At 43.3% G+C, this 16,364-nt stretch overlaps 1 protein-coding gene across 1 annotated transcript in view; it reads right to left on the reverse strand.

Moving 5' to 3' along the window:
- The window catches only part of PLEKHM3 (pleckstrin homology domain containing M3), a 212,803-nt gene that overhangs the window by 70,018 nt on the left and 126,421 nt on the right, over window positions 1–16,364 (reverse strand). Inside the window, exon 6 of the mRNA XM_004576885.2 lies at window positions 16,049–16,112. Coding sequence (XP_004576942.2) covers window positions 16,049–16,112 — 64 coding nt within the window. The remainder of the gene's footprint in view (window positions 1–16,048; window positions 16,113–16,364) is intronic.

Genomic DNA, 16,364 nt, shown 5'->3' on the forward strand with positions numbered 1-16,364 from the left:
CCGGCTGTAATAAAATGAATAAATCTTTAAAAAAAAAAAAAAAGAAAGTCAGGTATGCAGAGAGGAGGGGGAGTGAATCATCGGACGGAAGATCTTCCTCTCTGTCTCTCCTCCTCTGTGTATATCCGGCTGTAATAAAATGAATAAATTTAAAAAAAAAAAAAAAAGAAAGTCAGGTATGCAGAGAGGAGGAGAGACAGAGGGGAAGATCTTGCATTCGATCATTCACTCCCCAAGGGACCACAATGGCTGGTGCTGCGCCAATCTGAAGCCAGGAGCCAGGAACTTCTTCCGGGTCTCCCACACAGGTGCAGGGTCCCAAGGTTTTGGGCCATCCTGGTCTCAGTCACTTCTCAAGGATCATAAAATCCTGGCATAATGCCCTCAGCTATAAGGGGCTGTAAAGATTGTTTAGCCCAACCTTCTCAGTTAACAATAAATGAGGAAATTCAGGATCTGAGAAGTAACCAAGGCTTTGCTGTCCAAATATATGCATATGGTCATCTTCTTGGGAACAGATACAATGGAAAGCCAAACCCAGAGAAATAAGTGATCCGACCAGGATGTTCTTTGTGAAACTGTCATTTAAAGATGCTGTATATCTCCTACTGTGGCTAACTGTGGTCAAAATAATCCCTATCACTGTTAAGTTAAATATCTATTTTAAAAGAAAGAGAAAGAATCTCAGCTTTTAAGAGTGATGAGAAACGATAGAGACAGGAGTATTTTCAGAGGTAAGCTGGGTTTCCACTTCTGACGAAAACTTAATGGAATACATGCATTCAGGGAGATCCGTGGAATTGAAACACAATTCAACATCAGTTAATTCTGAGAGTAAAGGCCCTTCAGTCCAGCTCCCTTCCACCTCAATGTTAAAGGAAGCTAGAAAGCCAATTACATTCACAGCAGGGCCTCTCCCGACTGCAAGGGAAGAATGTGCTGCAAATTCTATGTGTGCTTTACAAGCCAGTAAAACTATAATTGCAGGTGGGAAGGAACATGGCTTCTCTTTGTTTCTGCCAACATTTCAGTCTGGGAAGCAGCTCCTTTCTAAAGCTGCAGGAAGAGCACAGACTCCATGGTTTTCCTGAAGTATTAACATGCATATCTATGACTACAAATTAATGGAAAAACATTGTTAAAATTGAAATGGTGTCTGTACAGCCTACCAGAAGAAGATGCATTCTCCAAAGACACAGGTGCAGAAAGAAGGTGCTGTTTTAAACGAGCCAGAAGCCACCTTCTGGGGCTGGGGCTGCGCTTAGGGAGGTGCGGTCGCTGTTTCTGATGCCCACATCCCACGCTGGAAGGCAGGTTTTTGAGTCCCTGGCTGCTCTGTTTTTCATTCAGCTTCCTGATAACACGCTGGGAAAGCAGTGGATGACAACCCAAGTACTTGGGCCACTGCCACCCATGTGGAAAACCCATATGGAGTTGCTGGCTCCTGACAGTAGATGGAGGATACCCCTCTGTCCCCTTGCACCCCCTCCCACTTCCCTCTCTCCTTCTCTGTCACTCCGCCTTTCAAACAAACCAATCTTGACACCAACCTTCTGGGGGCAAACTCTGCAGACTTCTTAGCAAGAGCAAGGAAAGGGGGCACAGCTCTCCGACTCACTCTAGGCTTGTCCGTGGGAAAGCTTGAGGGGGTGAGGGTCTCCAGGTGCATCTGTCCTCCTCAAACCCTGCCTCGGGGAGGTCTGGCCTACGACCACCCTGCAAGCAAGACAGTCAGCTGCTCAGGGTTTTCCTGCTTTCCCTCTGGAAGGGCCACTCCCTCTGGTGAATGTGCAGTTGTGGCTGCAGCAGGTTCCTGTGGCCTACATTCCCCGAACAGAATTTGACCACGTAGCACACATTCCTTCTGAAGACAGCTGCAGCCTCGTGGCCACAGACCCAGTGTCTTTGTGATGCTGCAGCCTCGTCCAGCGAGCCACTGATGGAGTCTGCGTGTTATGGCCGCTCTAACACCAGTGCCTGTTTGTTAGCCAAGCTCTTATCTCTAGGGATTTTACATGTTAAGTCACACAACACTCTTGCAGGCTAGTATGTCATCTCCATTTCAGAGATGTTGTGCCTCAGGCATGAAAGAAAGTGACTTATCCAGGGTCATCTGGTACATCTAGGGTGAGCTGGCATTTGAAGGCAGGCAAACAGTCCCCAAAGCTCCAGTGGAGCTCCCGTGCTCACTGCAGCAAACAGTCCCTCTGCATTGCCCCATGGCAGGTATCATTGCCCTTCCAGAGACCTTTGCTCCAGGCAGAAACTTCATCCTGCATTGGCCTCACACTGGCATGCTGGTTTCTTAAGAGCTCCTGACAGCCATCTTAATTTTGATTTCTATTTAATTTTCCACCTCACAAAGCAATGCTAGGGAAGGGAGCTTGCTGACTTTTTCAGAATATGATTTATTAACCAACAGCTCGAGGAAACACAGGGCCTCCTTGCTACCACCTGACCTTCGTCTTCAGCTTTCCTAATGTTTGCATTTCTGTCCTGACCTTGCAGAACGACCTGGGATAGCTTGCCTGCTTCCTTGTGTGTATCTGTTTTCAGAGTGCAGCTGTCAGCCTGAGTAAGTCTGTCAATTGGGATCTCAAGGGTTTGGGACGGGGTCTGCAGCCTTTTGAGGAACAGAATTTAACACTACCCTCCAAATTCCTCCTCATAATTGAGCATTCATTAGTGTGCTGGAGCAAAAGCAGGCATTCTCTATTATAAAGCAGAGGTCAAAACCAGTGGCTGTGTTTTGTTTGGCCTGCGGAGTGTTTAAATATTGAGAAATTTCACATAAAAATACGGATTTCCGGTTTCTCTTGGAAAATGGGAAGAGCTGCTGACTCTGGCGGTAGCTAGTAGCAGCTACCCCCTTTGGAAGGAGAGGATGTCTTTGGGGTCACTGACACAACCTGAACTCTGACCTCCAGACTGCTTTGGGCACACACACTGCTGGCCTGTCTCTGCAGGAATACCAAGCAACACAGCTCTGTATCAAAGCTACAAGTTCCATCCCTGAAACCTGCAATGGACTGGCGAGGCTGTACCCCTCTTGGATTTGCCACCCCAGCACAGGATGGAGGGCAGTGTCCCTCCTGTATGCAGCACCCACTGCAAGTGCTGACATATGATCCAAGTTTACCACCGTCTGCATGGGTGGAGATTTTATGAAGGATGCATGCGCACTTCTGGTTGACAGAAACCCACTGAGCAGCTACAGAAGTTGGGGCTTCCTGACACATCAGCAGTTTCTTCAGTGATTGATGCTGCTCCTTGTACCTGATCTGTTATGCTCCAAAGATCTTTCCTGCTCTTACAAGTCAGTATGCTGAACCAGTGTGAACCAGGAACCAGTGTGCTGATAGCTCAATAAGACTTTGTTAGAAATTACAATAAAACAATAAACAGCAATGGAAAACTGTCCCAGTCACACTTCTATGGTTTCTTCAGCAACACTGAAGGTGACACTGTTGAAATCTGCAAGTTCCAGAAGGAGCTAGAACTGCAGGTCCCTGTCTCAGTAAACAGTGTTAGCTAAGACACACATGCCATTGTTGTTTTGTGCGGCTGTTATACTTCCTGGTTTCACCTCCCGGCAATCTCCAAGTGGCTGTACTATGTAACATGCCAAAACTGTCCTTTTTCTTTTTTAAAAAAATATTTATTTATTTTTGTTGGAAAGTCAGATATACAGAGAGAAGGAGAGACAGAGAGCAAGATCTTCCGTCCGATGATTCACTCCCCAAGAGGCTGCAACGGCTGGAGCTTACACGACCCAAAGCCAGGAGCCAGGAGCTTCTTTCAGATCTCCCATGCAGGTGCAGTGGCCCAAGGCTTTGGGCCATCCTCCACTGCTTTCCCAGACCACAAGAAAGGAGTTGGATGGAAAACGGAGCTGGCGGGATTAGAACCGGCACCCATATGGGATCCCGGTGCATAGTAAGGTGAGGACTTTAGCCAATAGGCTAGTGTTCCAGGCCCCAAAACTGTCTTAACCCTCAACATGTGTCAGGCCATGGCCTTCATATCCTCTGGCCCCTTGAAGAAACCACAGCAAACACGGTGGGGTGGTTGGCCTGAAGCACCACGGGAAATAATCCCATCGGACATCACTGTGTTGAGAGAAAGCACGGATTATCTTGTACTAGGAGTTCTTAGCATAGGGAAGAGTATGGGAGTTTAACACTAAGCAGTCCCTTTCTGAGCAAACAGACCCTTTCAATTTCAGAGCTAATAAGTGCTTGATGAATGAATGAATAAATAAACAGAGGAAACACCTAGCCTGGAATCTGGTGGCAGAGAGATGCAGTCATGGTTCTGGTACACAAGTGAGAGGGAAAGATCAAAAATCTTACTCCTCACCCAGAGCAGCTCTGTGCCCATCATGGAACATCTCATTTCTGACAGATGTGAAATGATGTGATCCATCACAGTCACTCACTCCATGAACGTTATGTAGGGACAATTTGTCAGAATAATCCTGCGGCATGCGGACAGAATTCTCTTGAGCTGTGTCAGAGCAGTAATGAAAACTTTCTCCTTCTTGCCTCCATGACAGGATCACCACGGATTAGGTCATGGGAGGTCTGAGGCCAAGTAACCCCAGAAGTCTTGGCTTATGTTTATTGGCCCCACATCTTAATTTATAATCACAGTTTCTAAGCCTTCCACAAGAGCCAAATTACTAGTGCTTCAAAACAAATTACCCCATTACATAGAGGTGTAAAGTAATTGTTTTATTATGCTCACAGTTTCTGTAGGTCAGGCATTGAGACAGGACACAGTACAGTCACCTGTGTGGCCTCAGCTGGAAAGACTAAAGACTAGGAGCTGGGATCATTTTGAGCTATCTGCACCCACATGTCTGGTGGTTGATGCTGGCTGTCACCTACGCATCAGGGGGGTATCAGCCAGAATGACTATATGTGGCTCATTTGTGGCCTTATGTGGGCTTCCTCAACAAGGCAGCTGCATTCTGAGAGTGAGTGTCCCCAGAGTTCCAGGTAGAAGCTTCCATAACCTGACCTTAGAGATCACATGGCATCATGTCTATGGCTAGGGCCCTCACAAATTAAAAAAAGGCAAATATAGATTTTGCCTTTCAAAGGGAAAGAGTGTCAATCACAGCATGAGCAGGGCACATAGGGTGGGAGATATAATATTGTTGTGGCCATCTTTGTAAATTGTAATCTTCGTACTGTATTAACTGTATTATACCCCAGGTACACTGTGTTCAACTCCATTGACTTAAAAAAAATTGCTTATATGCCTCTCTCATTAGACTTTCAACAAAAGCCAGAACTCTTTTGGGTTTCCCATGTGGGCCCACGAGCTTAGGTCATCCTCTGCTGCTTTCCCAGGCACATTAGTGGAGAACTTTACTGCAAGTAGAGATGCCAGGACTCACAATGGTGTCCCAACAGGGAAGATGGCATCGTAAATGGTGGCTTAACCCACTGCATACAATACCAGTATCTGACTTATTTATCTTTTTTCCCTCTGTTCTTGGCACACAGAAGATAACTGACACATTTGTTGAACTGAGTTGAACAAAAAAGAAAGTATTAGAATTCGTGGGTCCCTCACCTCATGTTGGCTGTGGTAACATAAGAGCAATTTGAGGAGGACAGTAACTTGTTAGGAAAACAGGCCAGCATTGTAGCATAGTGCATAAAGCTGCAGCCTGCCATGCTGGCGTCCCTGCTAATGGCATAGGTAAAGCAACAGAAGATAGCTCAAGTGTTGGGCCCTGCTACCTGGGTGGCAGAGCTGGATGAGACTCCTGGCTCTGGCCTGGCCCAGTCTGGGCTGTTACAGTCATCTAGGGAGTAAGCCAGAAGAGGAAATACCTCTGTTTCTCCTTCTTTCTCCGTAAATCCTTCAAAATAAATAAATCTCTTTAAAAGTAAAAGAAGAAAGAAAGAAAGAAAGAAAGAAAGAAAGAAGGAAAGAAAGAAAAGAAAGAAAGAAAAAAAGAATCACCACTGACTTCCTACGCAGGCATTTAAAAAAATTCACGGAAAATGATTTTTAAAAGTTTACTTGGATTCCAAAAATGTTTGAAATCCATGGTTATTCTTTCAGAATATATATTTCCCATGAAACTTCTGAGGGCTCCATGAATACACTGATTTCAGTTTTTTTTTTATTGAAATAAGTATCTTTGACTTTTTCATGATCTTCTTAAAGGAATTTAAAATTCCCTCTTTTCTGAGTGTTTTGAAAACACTACTATGTTTGTTTTCCTTGTATCTCTTGCCATGAAACAGCAAGTGTGAGATTGCTCAAGACAATGCCTATTTTCTATACACCTCCACCATCTGACCCAGCAGGAAGAAGACACAGAGAGTTGGAAAACGTGGATGTCAATCTTGGTTCATCTCTTAGTAGAAGCTATGCAGCCTTGCTATGCCAACTAATTTTTCTCAGTCTCAGTGGTTAAAAAAATTTTTTTAGCTAATTAAATAATTTCTTTATTTAAGAGGTAGAGATAGGAAGAGAGAGAGACAGAGCTACCATCTGCTGGTTCATTCCACAAAAGCTTATGACAACCAGGTCTGGGCCAAGGTTGAAGGTGGAAGCTGGGAACTCCATCCAGGTCTCTCATTTGGGTGGCAGAGACCCAGTCACTGGGGCTGTCACCAGTGCCTCCCAGGATCTGTGTCTGCTGGAAACTGGAGTCAGGAGCTAGAGACAGGTCTTGAACACAGGCACCCTGACATGAGACAGGCGTGTCTTATCTCACCCCTAAGTCTTAGTATTTTTGTGTATCCAGTGGATATTTTAAAAGGCAGATCTATCTCATATTTTAATGGAAGTAATGTTTGCTAAAATGTAAAGCGAGATACAGATATAAGATTCTGTCATAAGATAGGTGGTTTTAAAATATGTGCACATGTTCTTTACCATGTCTCTTTTTGAAACCGAGTCTGATTCTCCTCTTCTTAAACACAGGATGGATCTGCAGACTCATTTCCAATGAACACAGTGTGGCATAAGTGATGCTAATTGTTGTCTGAGACAATGTCATAAAAAGGATAACCTAGCCCAGCTTTCATGCTCCCAGAATATTCATAAGCCAGCCTTGCCATGATGAAAACACTCTAGGAGCCCGTGGAGAGGTCCACGCAGCCGTAGGCTCCCACCAACATCCGACAGCAACTTCGAACCATGGGAGTAGTCCATGTTGGTAGCAGTGCTCTCAGCTCTGGCTTACAGCTGCAGTGTCAACTACACATCTGGACAGCAACCTTACAGTGGATCCTACGCCCAAACTGCCCAGTTGAACCGCTCCCAGATTCCCAACCCACATAAATCACACAAGACAACTGCTGTTCACTTTTAAGTTTTTAAGCTCTAGGGTAATTTTTTTATGCAGCAAGTATAAGCAGTATACAGAATATGCCTAGAAACCAACCGACAGTATGGCAGGCATTTCAGTCTCTCTGATTATGTCATAGGTTAGTTTTGACCCACATCTTCTCTTACTGGTTCCTAGCCGTTAACAATAATCCTGCATGAAGTAGTGAGCTGAGCAGTTGGGCAGGAAGGAGCTCACTGGCAAGAATGAGATTAATCCTTTTTCTCTGTCTTTAAGTGAATGGGCTTTGTAAACAGCTTTCACATGGCTAACGTTAGGACTGCTTTTTTATAAATGGGAAATAATGACAAAACCCAAATAATGACAGTACCACGACTGTGTGGAAACCAAGGAAGACATGACGAATCTGAACTCCCAGGCAAGTGAGTTTACCACCGCCTCAACACCAGCACTTTTGTGGCAGTATCCTCATTTGTGATTGTGTCATTCAAATCTCAGCAGGTGGGAGTGGCTTCTGGAATCCTTAGCTCAATCTACCTTTTTCGCACCTGTCTAATACATACAGTTATCTTTCTATTCTCACTACACACTTAGTCACCTACCTTTCCTGCTATGGTTGCTGACCGCTTCCACCAATGCTTCAGTACATCTGAGGGCCAGGCAGTAGCAGGCTGTGGTGCAGAGTCGTCTGAACAACTTAAATTTTCTCTGAGAAAAGACTGACCAGTGTGCACAAAGACCCACCTCCGCCACCACCTTGCTAGTCACCTGTGACTGACTCCATCTCTAAAACACCAAAACCCAGTCGTTATGATCAGCAGGTGGGAAAGACATCAGTGACAGATGGCCTCTGATGAGGAGCCAGGAGATTTGACTTCAAGCCTGACTGGCACTTAACAGTGATTGTCACTCTGCCCTTCTCCCTTCCCATAAGATCGGATATGCCCGGGGAGAGGAAGCACGAAGCAGACATTGTCAGCAACTGCTCAGGCTACACCTCCTGAGAACAGCAATTCTCCCTCTGCCCTGCTGCCAACCTGTCAGGCCTTCAAAGCCCGACAATCCTTTCCTCCCACCCCGAAAGATAGCCAAGAGAAATAAGCACATTCATTTTTTAAAAAACTACACTAATTTAAAAGGCAGGATTTGTTCCCCAAATAACGGGTGAGCCTTTTTTTCCTAGCTTGTTAATGGGTTGGAGCAACCCTGGCTAAAGCAACTAACAGAGATTCAGTGATGTTTTAATGGAGGCCGCATTCCGTCTCGCCCCTGAACACGCACAGGGTTGGCGGCAGCGGCCACAGGCTCTGGCTATGCAACAACACAGGCGAGCTGTCATGCTTTGTTTTTGTGCTTGTTAAATCCAAATGCTCCTAATTAGTTACCCTGCCTGTTAACGTCTTGCTGGACAATAGTGCAGGGATCAGGGCTGCTGAGAGGCTGTGTGTGAATACAAGTCCCCTGGGCTCCTGAGGCTCCCGGCCTGGTGACTTGGTTGTGGGCACTGAGGTGCTGTGTTCCTGTGGGCTGCGGATTCAAAGATGTCAACCTTCGTGTGAATAAAGGTCAACTCCTGCTACTTCTTCGGTGAAAGGGCAGCTGTGCTGGGTGCCCACTTAGGCTCGGGCCTTTGTCTGTGTGCTGTGAATAACCGCACCCGCAGAGAATAACAGTCTGATTATGTGTTTGCTTGGAGGGGCAGGGCCATACAAAATAACTCACATAACTTTCTTGAAGGAGAATTCAGCAAAGTCTGTTTTTAAAGAGTGGCCTGGGAAGTCCTTAAACGTGGCTTTCTGGAGATCTTATTCACTTTCTGAAAAATACCAAGATTCTTCTGAGTTAGGGCCACCACTTTCTTCTGGAGCCAATTCAGACAACGATTTCATTCCCACAGATGACAATTTCTAGTCTCTGCGGATATTAAGGAGCAGCAGCCACAGAACGGAAAAGTTAGCCATTCCAGATGTCTAGTGAGTGTTCAGAAAGTTTGCAACAATTCATCATTGCTATGACATTTTTATTTGGTTTTAGAATTCTGTGCATTGTTATTAACAGACAAGTATCTGTATTTCACTTGTTTTAGGTCCTAATGTCCATCAGCTTGCTTTTCTTTTGGAAACAAAGAGAGCTAATGGTAGTATATTCACAAAGGGTTCTAAAAAGGTTCATGGGGAGGCGGGCAGTTGGCCTATGATAAAGATGCCTATGCACCACACTGGAGTGCTTCAGTTCCCTGCTTTGGCATTTGGCTCCAGCTTTTTGTTAATGCAGACCTTGGGAGGCAAAGTATAGCTCCATCAATGGGGTTGCTACCATGCATGTGGGAGACCTGGGTTGAATTCCTGGTTTCCACCTTTGGCCTTGCTCAGTTTCGGTTCACGTAGGGCATTTAGGAAGTGCACCAACAGATGGGAGCACACACTTACACATTTTCCCCCTCTCAAATAAATAAAAGTTAGGTCTTGGCATGACAGCCTAATGGCTAAAGTCCTCGCCTTGTTTGTGACAGGATTCCATCTGGGCACAAATTTGTATCCCAGCTGTTCTACTTCCCTTCCAGTTCCCTGCTTTTGGCCTGGGAAAGCAGTAGAGGGACCCTGTACCCATATGGGAGACCTGGAAGAAGCTCCTGGCTCCTGGCTTCGGATCAACTCAGCTAAGCCATGACAGCCAGTTGGAGAGAGAACCAGCAAATGGAAGATCTTTCTGTCTCTCCCTCTCTCTGTAAATCTGCGTTTTCAACAAAAATAAATAAATTCTTTACAAAATAATAACAAAACAAAATTTAAAAGTTTTTAAAAAAATTCATGGAAAAGGGCCCGGCACGGTGGCCTAGTGGCTAAAGTCCTCGCCTTGCATCTGCCGCGATCCCATATGGGTGCCAGTTCTAATCCCGGCAGCTCCACTTCCCATTCAGCTCCCTGCTTGTGGCCGGGGAAAGCAGTTGAGGACGGCCCAAAGCTTTGGGATCCTGCAACCGTGTGGGAGACCTGGAGGAGGTTCCTGGCTCCTGGCTTCGGATCGGTGAAGTACCGGCCGTTGTGGTCACTTGGGGAGTGAATTATTGGACGGGAGATCTTCCTCTCTGTCTCTCCTCCTCTCTGTACATCTGACTTTGTAATAAAAATAAATAAATCTTTAAAAAAAAATTCATGGAAAAAAAAATAAAGCATGTTATCCAAAACTGACTGGGGGCCTGTGACATGGCTCTGTATGCTAAGCCTCAGTTTCTGGGGATGTATTCCATATGGGCTCTGGTTTGTGTCCTGGCTGCTCCATTTCTGATCAAGCTCCCTGCTAGTGACTTCTAGCTGCTGCTTAAGACCAGCTCAGCTCTGGCTATTGTAGCCATTTCAGGGGTGAAGTGAATAGAAAGTTTCTCTGTTTCTCTTTTCTCTGCAACTCTGCCTTTGCAATAAAAATAAATATAACTTTGGAAAAAAAAAAAAGAAAACTACATGATTTTGAATGTTCTTTGCACCAAAACAAATTTGGCATTTAACACCATTTTCCCATGAACTTTCTAAAGCACCCTGGTGGTATGAATGCATATATTCACCCACTCACCCATTTACTAAATATTTACATGTTCCATAGGCTATGTTAGCTATTTAGTAGAGGTGCTTACTATAAAACAAATGACTTGGACTCTTCTCGGCAAGCCCACAGAGTGTGCATTAGCTTATTCTACTCTCCTTCTCCGTGGCTGCTGCGTGCTGTGGATCCTCTGCTGGGGCAACCTCTCTACTCACAGCTCTTTAGCAAGGATTCCGGATTCCAGCCTGGTCCATCTTTCTTCATTAAAGCTTCTCTTTTAAAATCTCCACTCTGTCCCACTCTAACTTGTGTTTTCTACTAATAAGACAAAGGAATTTATTTGAAAATAATAATTTAGGCTTCTCTGGTAGTACATTTTATTTTAACTACAATATAAAACTGCCTTAGGGCACAGATTAAAATTTAGGGCCCATGGAAAGTGAAAATGGGTAAATCTGTTCTTTTGATTATCTCACAGAGGGGTGTGTCTATTGGGGGTGAGGGGTGGAAGTGGTGAGGGGCTGTTCTAACCAACCACTTCACCCAGGGGATCATCCAGTATCCTTTCTCATGAATCACACACAAATAGAATCATTCAATGCTTAACTTACAAATGCCCCAAGGTGAGTAACACCAGAAGAGCTGGTCATTAATATACATTTTAGGTTTTGTCACAAGAGCACAGGTAGCCAAAATTTAGAAGTCAAATCTGAGCTTTCCTTTGAGCAAGTAGCAGCAATTTTAGAAGACTTCTCCTATCATTTACATAGTCTGAGGAATGACACTTTAAACCAGGGTTCTGATTTTGTTTCTTGAGAGTAACTAAGAGCCTTTGAATGTTAACATAGCTATATGAATGTTTTCTACTGGCAAAATTTGGAACCTTCTTGTCAGCGTTAAAACAGCCAAGTGGTTATGGGTGAGGTGGTGACTTGTCACATAGCTACTAGGGAAAGGAGATGGCTATTAAAGAGTTAACACTCTGAGAATTATGGGATTATCCTTGCTGTCTCATTTTGAGCCTATTTTTTTTTTAAATTGCTTTTCTGTCTTTAAGCTTTCCTATAGATGGTGATATTGCTGAATAGAGTGAAAATAACAAAAGACAAACTGTAATTTACCTCCCCTTCTCAAAGTATCGAACCAAAGAAAAAGCTCTTAAAAAGTAGTACCATAGTCTTCCCACTCAAAATATGCACCCATACTTGTTCCTGTTCACATATGCCTAGTCATTATTTCCTAAATCCTTTACAAGCAGACACCTTGTCAGATTAAAAAAAACAAAACAAAAACAACTATGCATTCATAATCCTGGAAAAAGTTTCTGTTCAAAAGACTTCTTTAAAAATATTAACAGCATGTTCTGTTAGATCTATGCTCAAAATACATAGATTGAATATGTTTTTCTAACAATATCTACTTCAAAACAGTGAATCAGCTGGCAAACATGAAGCTCCTAGGCTTTGCAGACCCTGTGTCCCCTTTCTTATACCCCTTCCTCAACCCTGCCACTACGAAAGAAGGAGTATTTGGTTCTGTCTTCCCTGTTGCGGCTAAATGGTGTTAGCATATTGCAGTAAGATAATAACTATGTGTTGTTCAACTACCAGCTTCTCAGTGTGCCAGGGATGCCCAGTGGGCAACTTAATCACCATTGAAATGAACAGACAATTAGGGACTCAGCACCAGCATAGATTTTGCCTTTAATTGGTGTTCAGCAACTAGGGAGCAGGGAACTACAGCTTCTAGAACAACTGGGAGCTCCCCTTTGCTAACAAATGTCAGAAAGGGAGAAGGGAAACTGCATTCAAAGAGGCCAGAAAATGCAAACAATGAGAAGAGGGAGAACTATCTTGAATGTAACAAGAGAAGCATTAAGGTAGTTTGCAACCTCCAGTCAAATTATTGAATTGAGTCTATATGCTAAAATGTTATTTATATACTTAAAACCAGAGAGAGACAGGAAGATTGATGTCAGGTGTCTGTGCAGTGGTTGAGACACTGCATGGAACACCTGTATCCCAGATCAGAGTGCCTGGGTTCAAATCCCAGCTCTAGTTCCACGTTGCCTTCCTGCTGAAGTGCATCATGGAAATCATTAGATACTGGGTCATGTGCTTGTGTCCCTATCACCACCATACAGGAGATTTTGTTCCAGGTTCCTGGTTTCAGCCTGGCCCAGCCCCATCTGTTATAGGTACTTGGAAAGTGGTGAAAGATCTCTTACCCAATTCATTCTGTCTTTCAAACAAACAAACAAACCAAAAAAGCCAATAAAAAAAGTTCTAAATGTTTTGGTATTAGCATTATTTCAGCATTTTTAAATATTATTAATGTTTTCTATACTATGTTGTATAAAATTATGTATGTATTATACATTTCCCTTTATCATGCTTATTGAATTGTTGCTTTTTTTTTCCTTTTTGGGGAGTAAATGGAGTGTGTTTTATTTTTTTCAATGCAAGTTAGTGGGAAATTGTACCAAAATTCCTTTTTCTATAGTAATTTTACATATTAGAAAGATCTGCTGTTGTACAATACTGTGGGAGTAGGAGGGAACCAAACAGGGAAAACTGATTTAGTCTAAAGCTTCTGAAGCTGACATACAACTCAATGATGAAGCAGAAAGGCGGAGGGCTAAATGGCAAAAGACATCACAGGGCTGGCAGCTGGGGCAGCCAGGGAGGGTCGTCTTGCTGTCACCCATCATGTTCTTTCACAAGCAATAGTATTTTTTTTCATTTCTCCTTTCGCCTGTTCTCTTACTTATTTGCAAGAACAGTTCAGATGTACAAAATATGCTTTTATTTACTCAGAAACCAGAGGAAGATGGGGCCCTTTAGTGCTGATAGCTAAGATGCAGACAGATCAAAAGCTAAAATCCAATTTAACCCACCTCAGGCAGAAGAAGTAATTGAATTAAACTTCCTCTAAATATGATAAGTTTGAGGCTCTTAAAGCCAGGCACAAAGAACCAGGTTAGTGTGAGCTGCTAAGTAAATGGATGCATTGAGCTCCAGCTGCCCCGCCCACTGGGAGTTTGATAAGCTGCTGATTGCCTCTATCACTTTACTGCCCAGCCTGAAAACTGATTAAGCTGCTTATGGGGCTCCAGGGGCTAATGGCCTGGCCCACCAACAGCAGCACAGCCGCTGATTTAAGTAAGCTGCTTGGCATGTATGGTTTGATTATTACAAGGGGGAAGAAGACAGCAGGGTATACAGAAGCTTTAAGAAGCAGGTTTTATTATGCCAAATGGATATATGTTACTTTGACACCCTAAAACGAATATGGAATTACTTTGATTCTTTCTCTTCCTCTCAGAACTCCAAAGGCCTCCTGAAAGATTACTCACTGTGGGACTCACAGACAAGAATGCCAGGTATCTTAGAGCATACGTCCGTCTTAAGTGGTAGTGTCAAGGTTCTCTGATGCGTTAATCAGATGGAATGTCAGAAAACTGACTCACGTGTAACCATGTTCCAGCTGGTTCTTCCCCTTGACCACCACTGGACACTGTGACTCAAAATATACCCTTGCTTCCACCAACTGCAGATCACTGCTGCTTCACAGAGTAGCAAAGGGCATGTGGGGGGTTCAACATAGACAAATGGGTTTAAATTCAACACCCACGTGGAAATTAAAATCCTGAGTCTTCTCTCTAGGTTCTCCCCAACCAAACGCTCTACAATTATTTCTGCCATTTAAATGAACCTTTGTCTTCCACACGGATAAACACAAAAGTCCTATGTTTTTAAATTAAAAAGAAAAAAGAGGGATACACAGTAAAACAAAAACAAAACAAAAAATCCTTGAAAGGTAATTTAATGTCTGAAAAATGACTGAAAAACAAGAGCACAGTTTTAAAGCTGACCTCATTTCTTCAGCAGAAAACCAGAGAGGAAAACAACAACAAAGGAATAGAATCACATGAGTTGTTGTCACAATTACTTTTCTTTAACTGACTCTTGAAAGAATCAATACATATCCAGAAAGGAAAGTAACACCTTCATTCAGTGGTTAACAGCTTCTTAGGGAGTGAGTTGTTGGTTTAAATGATTAACCAAAGCTTAAGATATTTAGAACTTAGGGCTGAACACACAAAGCTTCAGTTTCTTCCAGGCTGCTATCCTGGTCAATCATTAAAAGTCCATGTGCCAATAAAAGGACAAAAAGATCATTTTGACTCTTCATATGTTCTGTTATGAGTTATTAAAGTTTAAAAGCCAATCACCTGTGGCTTGAGCAAAAACAAAGGACCTAATACATTAATTGCCTTTTATGTCTTTTCCTTCATATAATTTTTTTTATTGAGATAAAATCCATATATCATAAAATTTGCTATTTTAAAGTGAGCAATTTTGTGATTTTTTGTCCTCTCACAAGGTTGGACAACCACTGCCATTATTTAATTTCAGAACACTTTGTGTCAGCCCCCTCTCCCCAAATCCTATATCCATTAGCACTTGGTTATTTCCCAGGTGTCCTCAGGCCTTGGCCATCACTAACCTACTTTCCTGTCACCATGGCTTTGTCTACTCTGGACCTTTCATTTCTAACAAACTCCTATAATATTCTTCTTCTTCTTTTTTTTTTTTCCCCTTTAGCAGGCTGTTTTCAAGGTCCATCCATGTTACAGCATGTAGCTGTACTTCACTCCTTTTTATCACTGAGTCATGTTCTATTGTATGACATACAAGATTTGTCCATCCATTCAGCAGCTGATGAACATCTGGGTTGTTTCCGTGTCTTTTCTACCATGAATAAAGTTGTTCCTGAACATCTGTACACAAGTTTTTATGTGGACATATGCTTTCAATTCTCTTGGGTAATAACTTGGGAGTGAAATTGCTGGGTCATATGCCAACTCTGTTTAAGTTTCTGAAGGATGGCCAAATTATTTTCCAAAGTGGCTGGGCCACTTCACATTCCCCCAGCAATGTATGAGAGCTCCAGTTTCTCTACATCCTTGCCAACATTTGTTATTGCTCTATAATATCTTTTCATACTGAGTTGTTTTCTTATCCTGAACAGAAATTAACTGAGTATCAAGGCCTGTGATGAAAACTATCCCAGTGATGATGAAAACTATCCCAGTGATGACAGAATCAGTGCCAAGGCTCCAGCCAAAAGAGAGCCTTCCCTAGGGAGAAAACAAACATGATATGGCCCTTCTAATCACCTACTTACCTGCTGCAGGTCTGCAAGGGAGTACAGGTGGATCTGTTGAAGGAGGTATTCTCTGGGGAAAATTCTGAAAAGAAGGGAAGATACATATGTGAACTGTGTTGCTGACACAAAACATACCTCCCAATGTTACAAAGTCTCACTCAAGAATTCCCTTTCTCTGTCCACTCCCCACTCTCCATACTCCTCTAATCTTCTGAAAAACACAAACACCAGAATGGAAGTAGAAGACTGATCCTCTTCTTCTGACACGATCTGAGATGCTATGACCACTGTAAGGTGGTCTAGGCTTGAGGACCATAGTATCAGGTTTCTTGTA

The sequence above is a fragment of the Ochotona princeps genome, chromosome 5, assembly GCF_030435755.1.
Source record: "Ochotona princeps isolate mOchPri1 chromosome 5, mOchPri1.hap1, whole genome shotgun sequence".
Lineage (NCBI taxonomy): Eukaryota > Metazoa > Chordata > Mammalia > Lagomorpha > Ochotonidae > Ochotona > Ochotona princeps.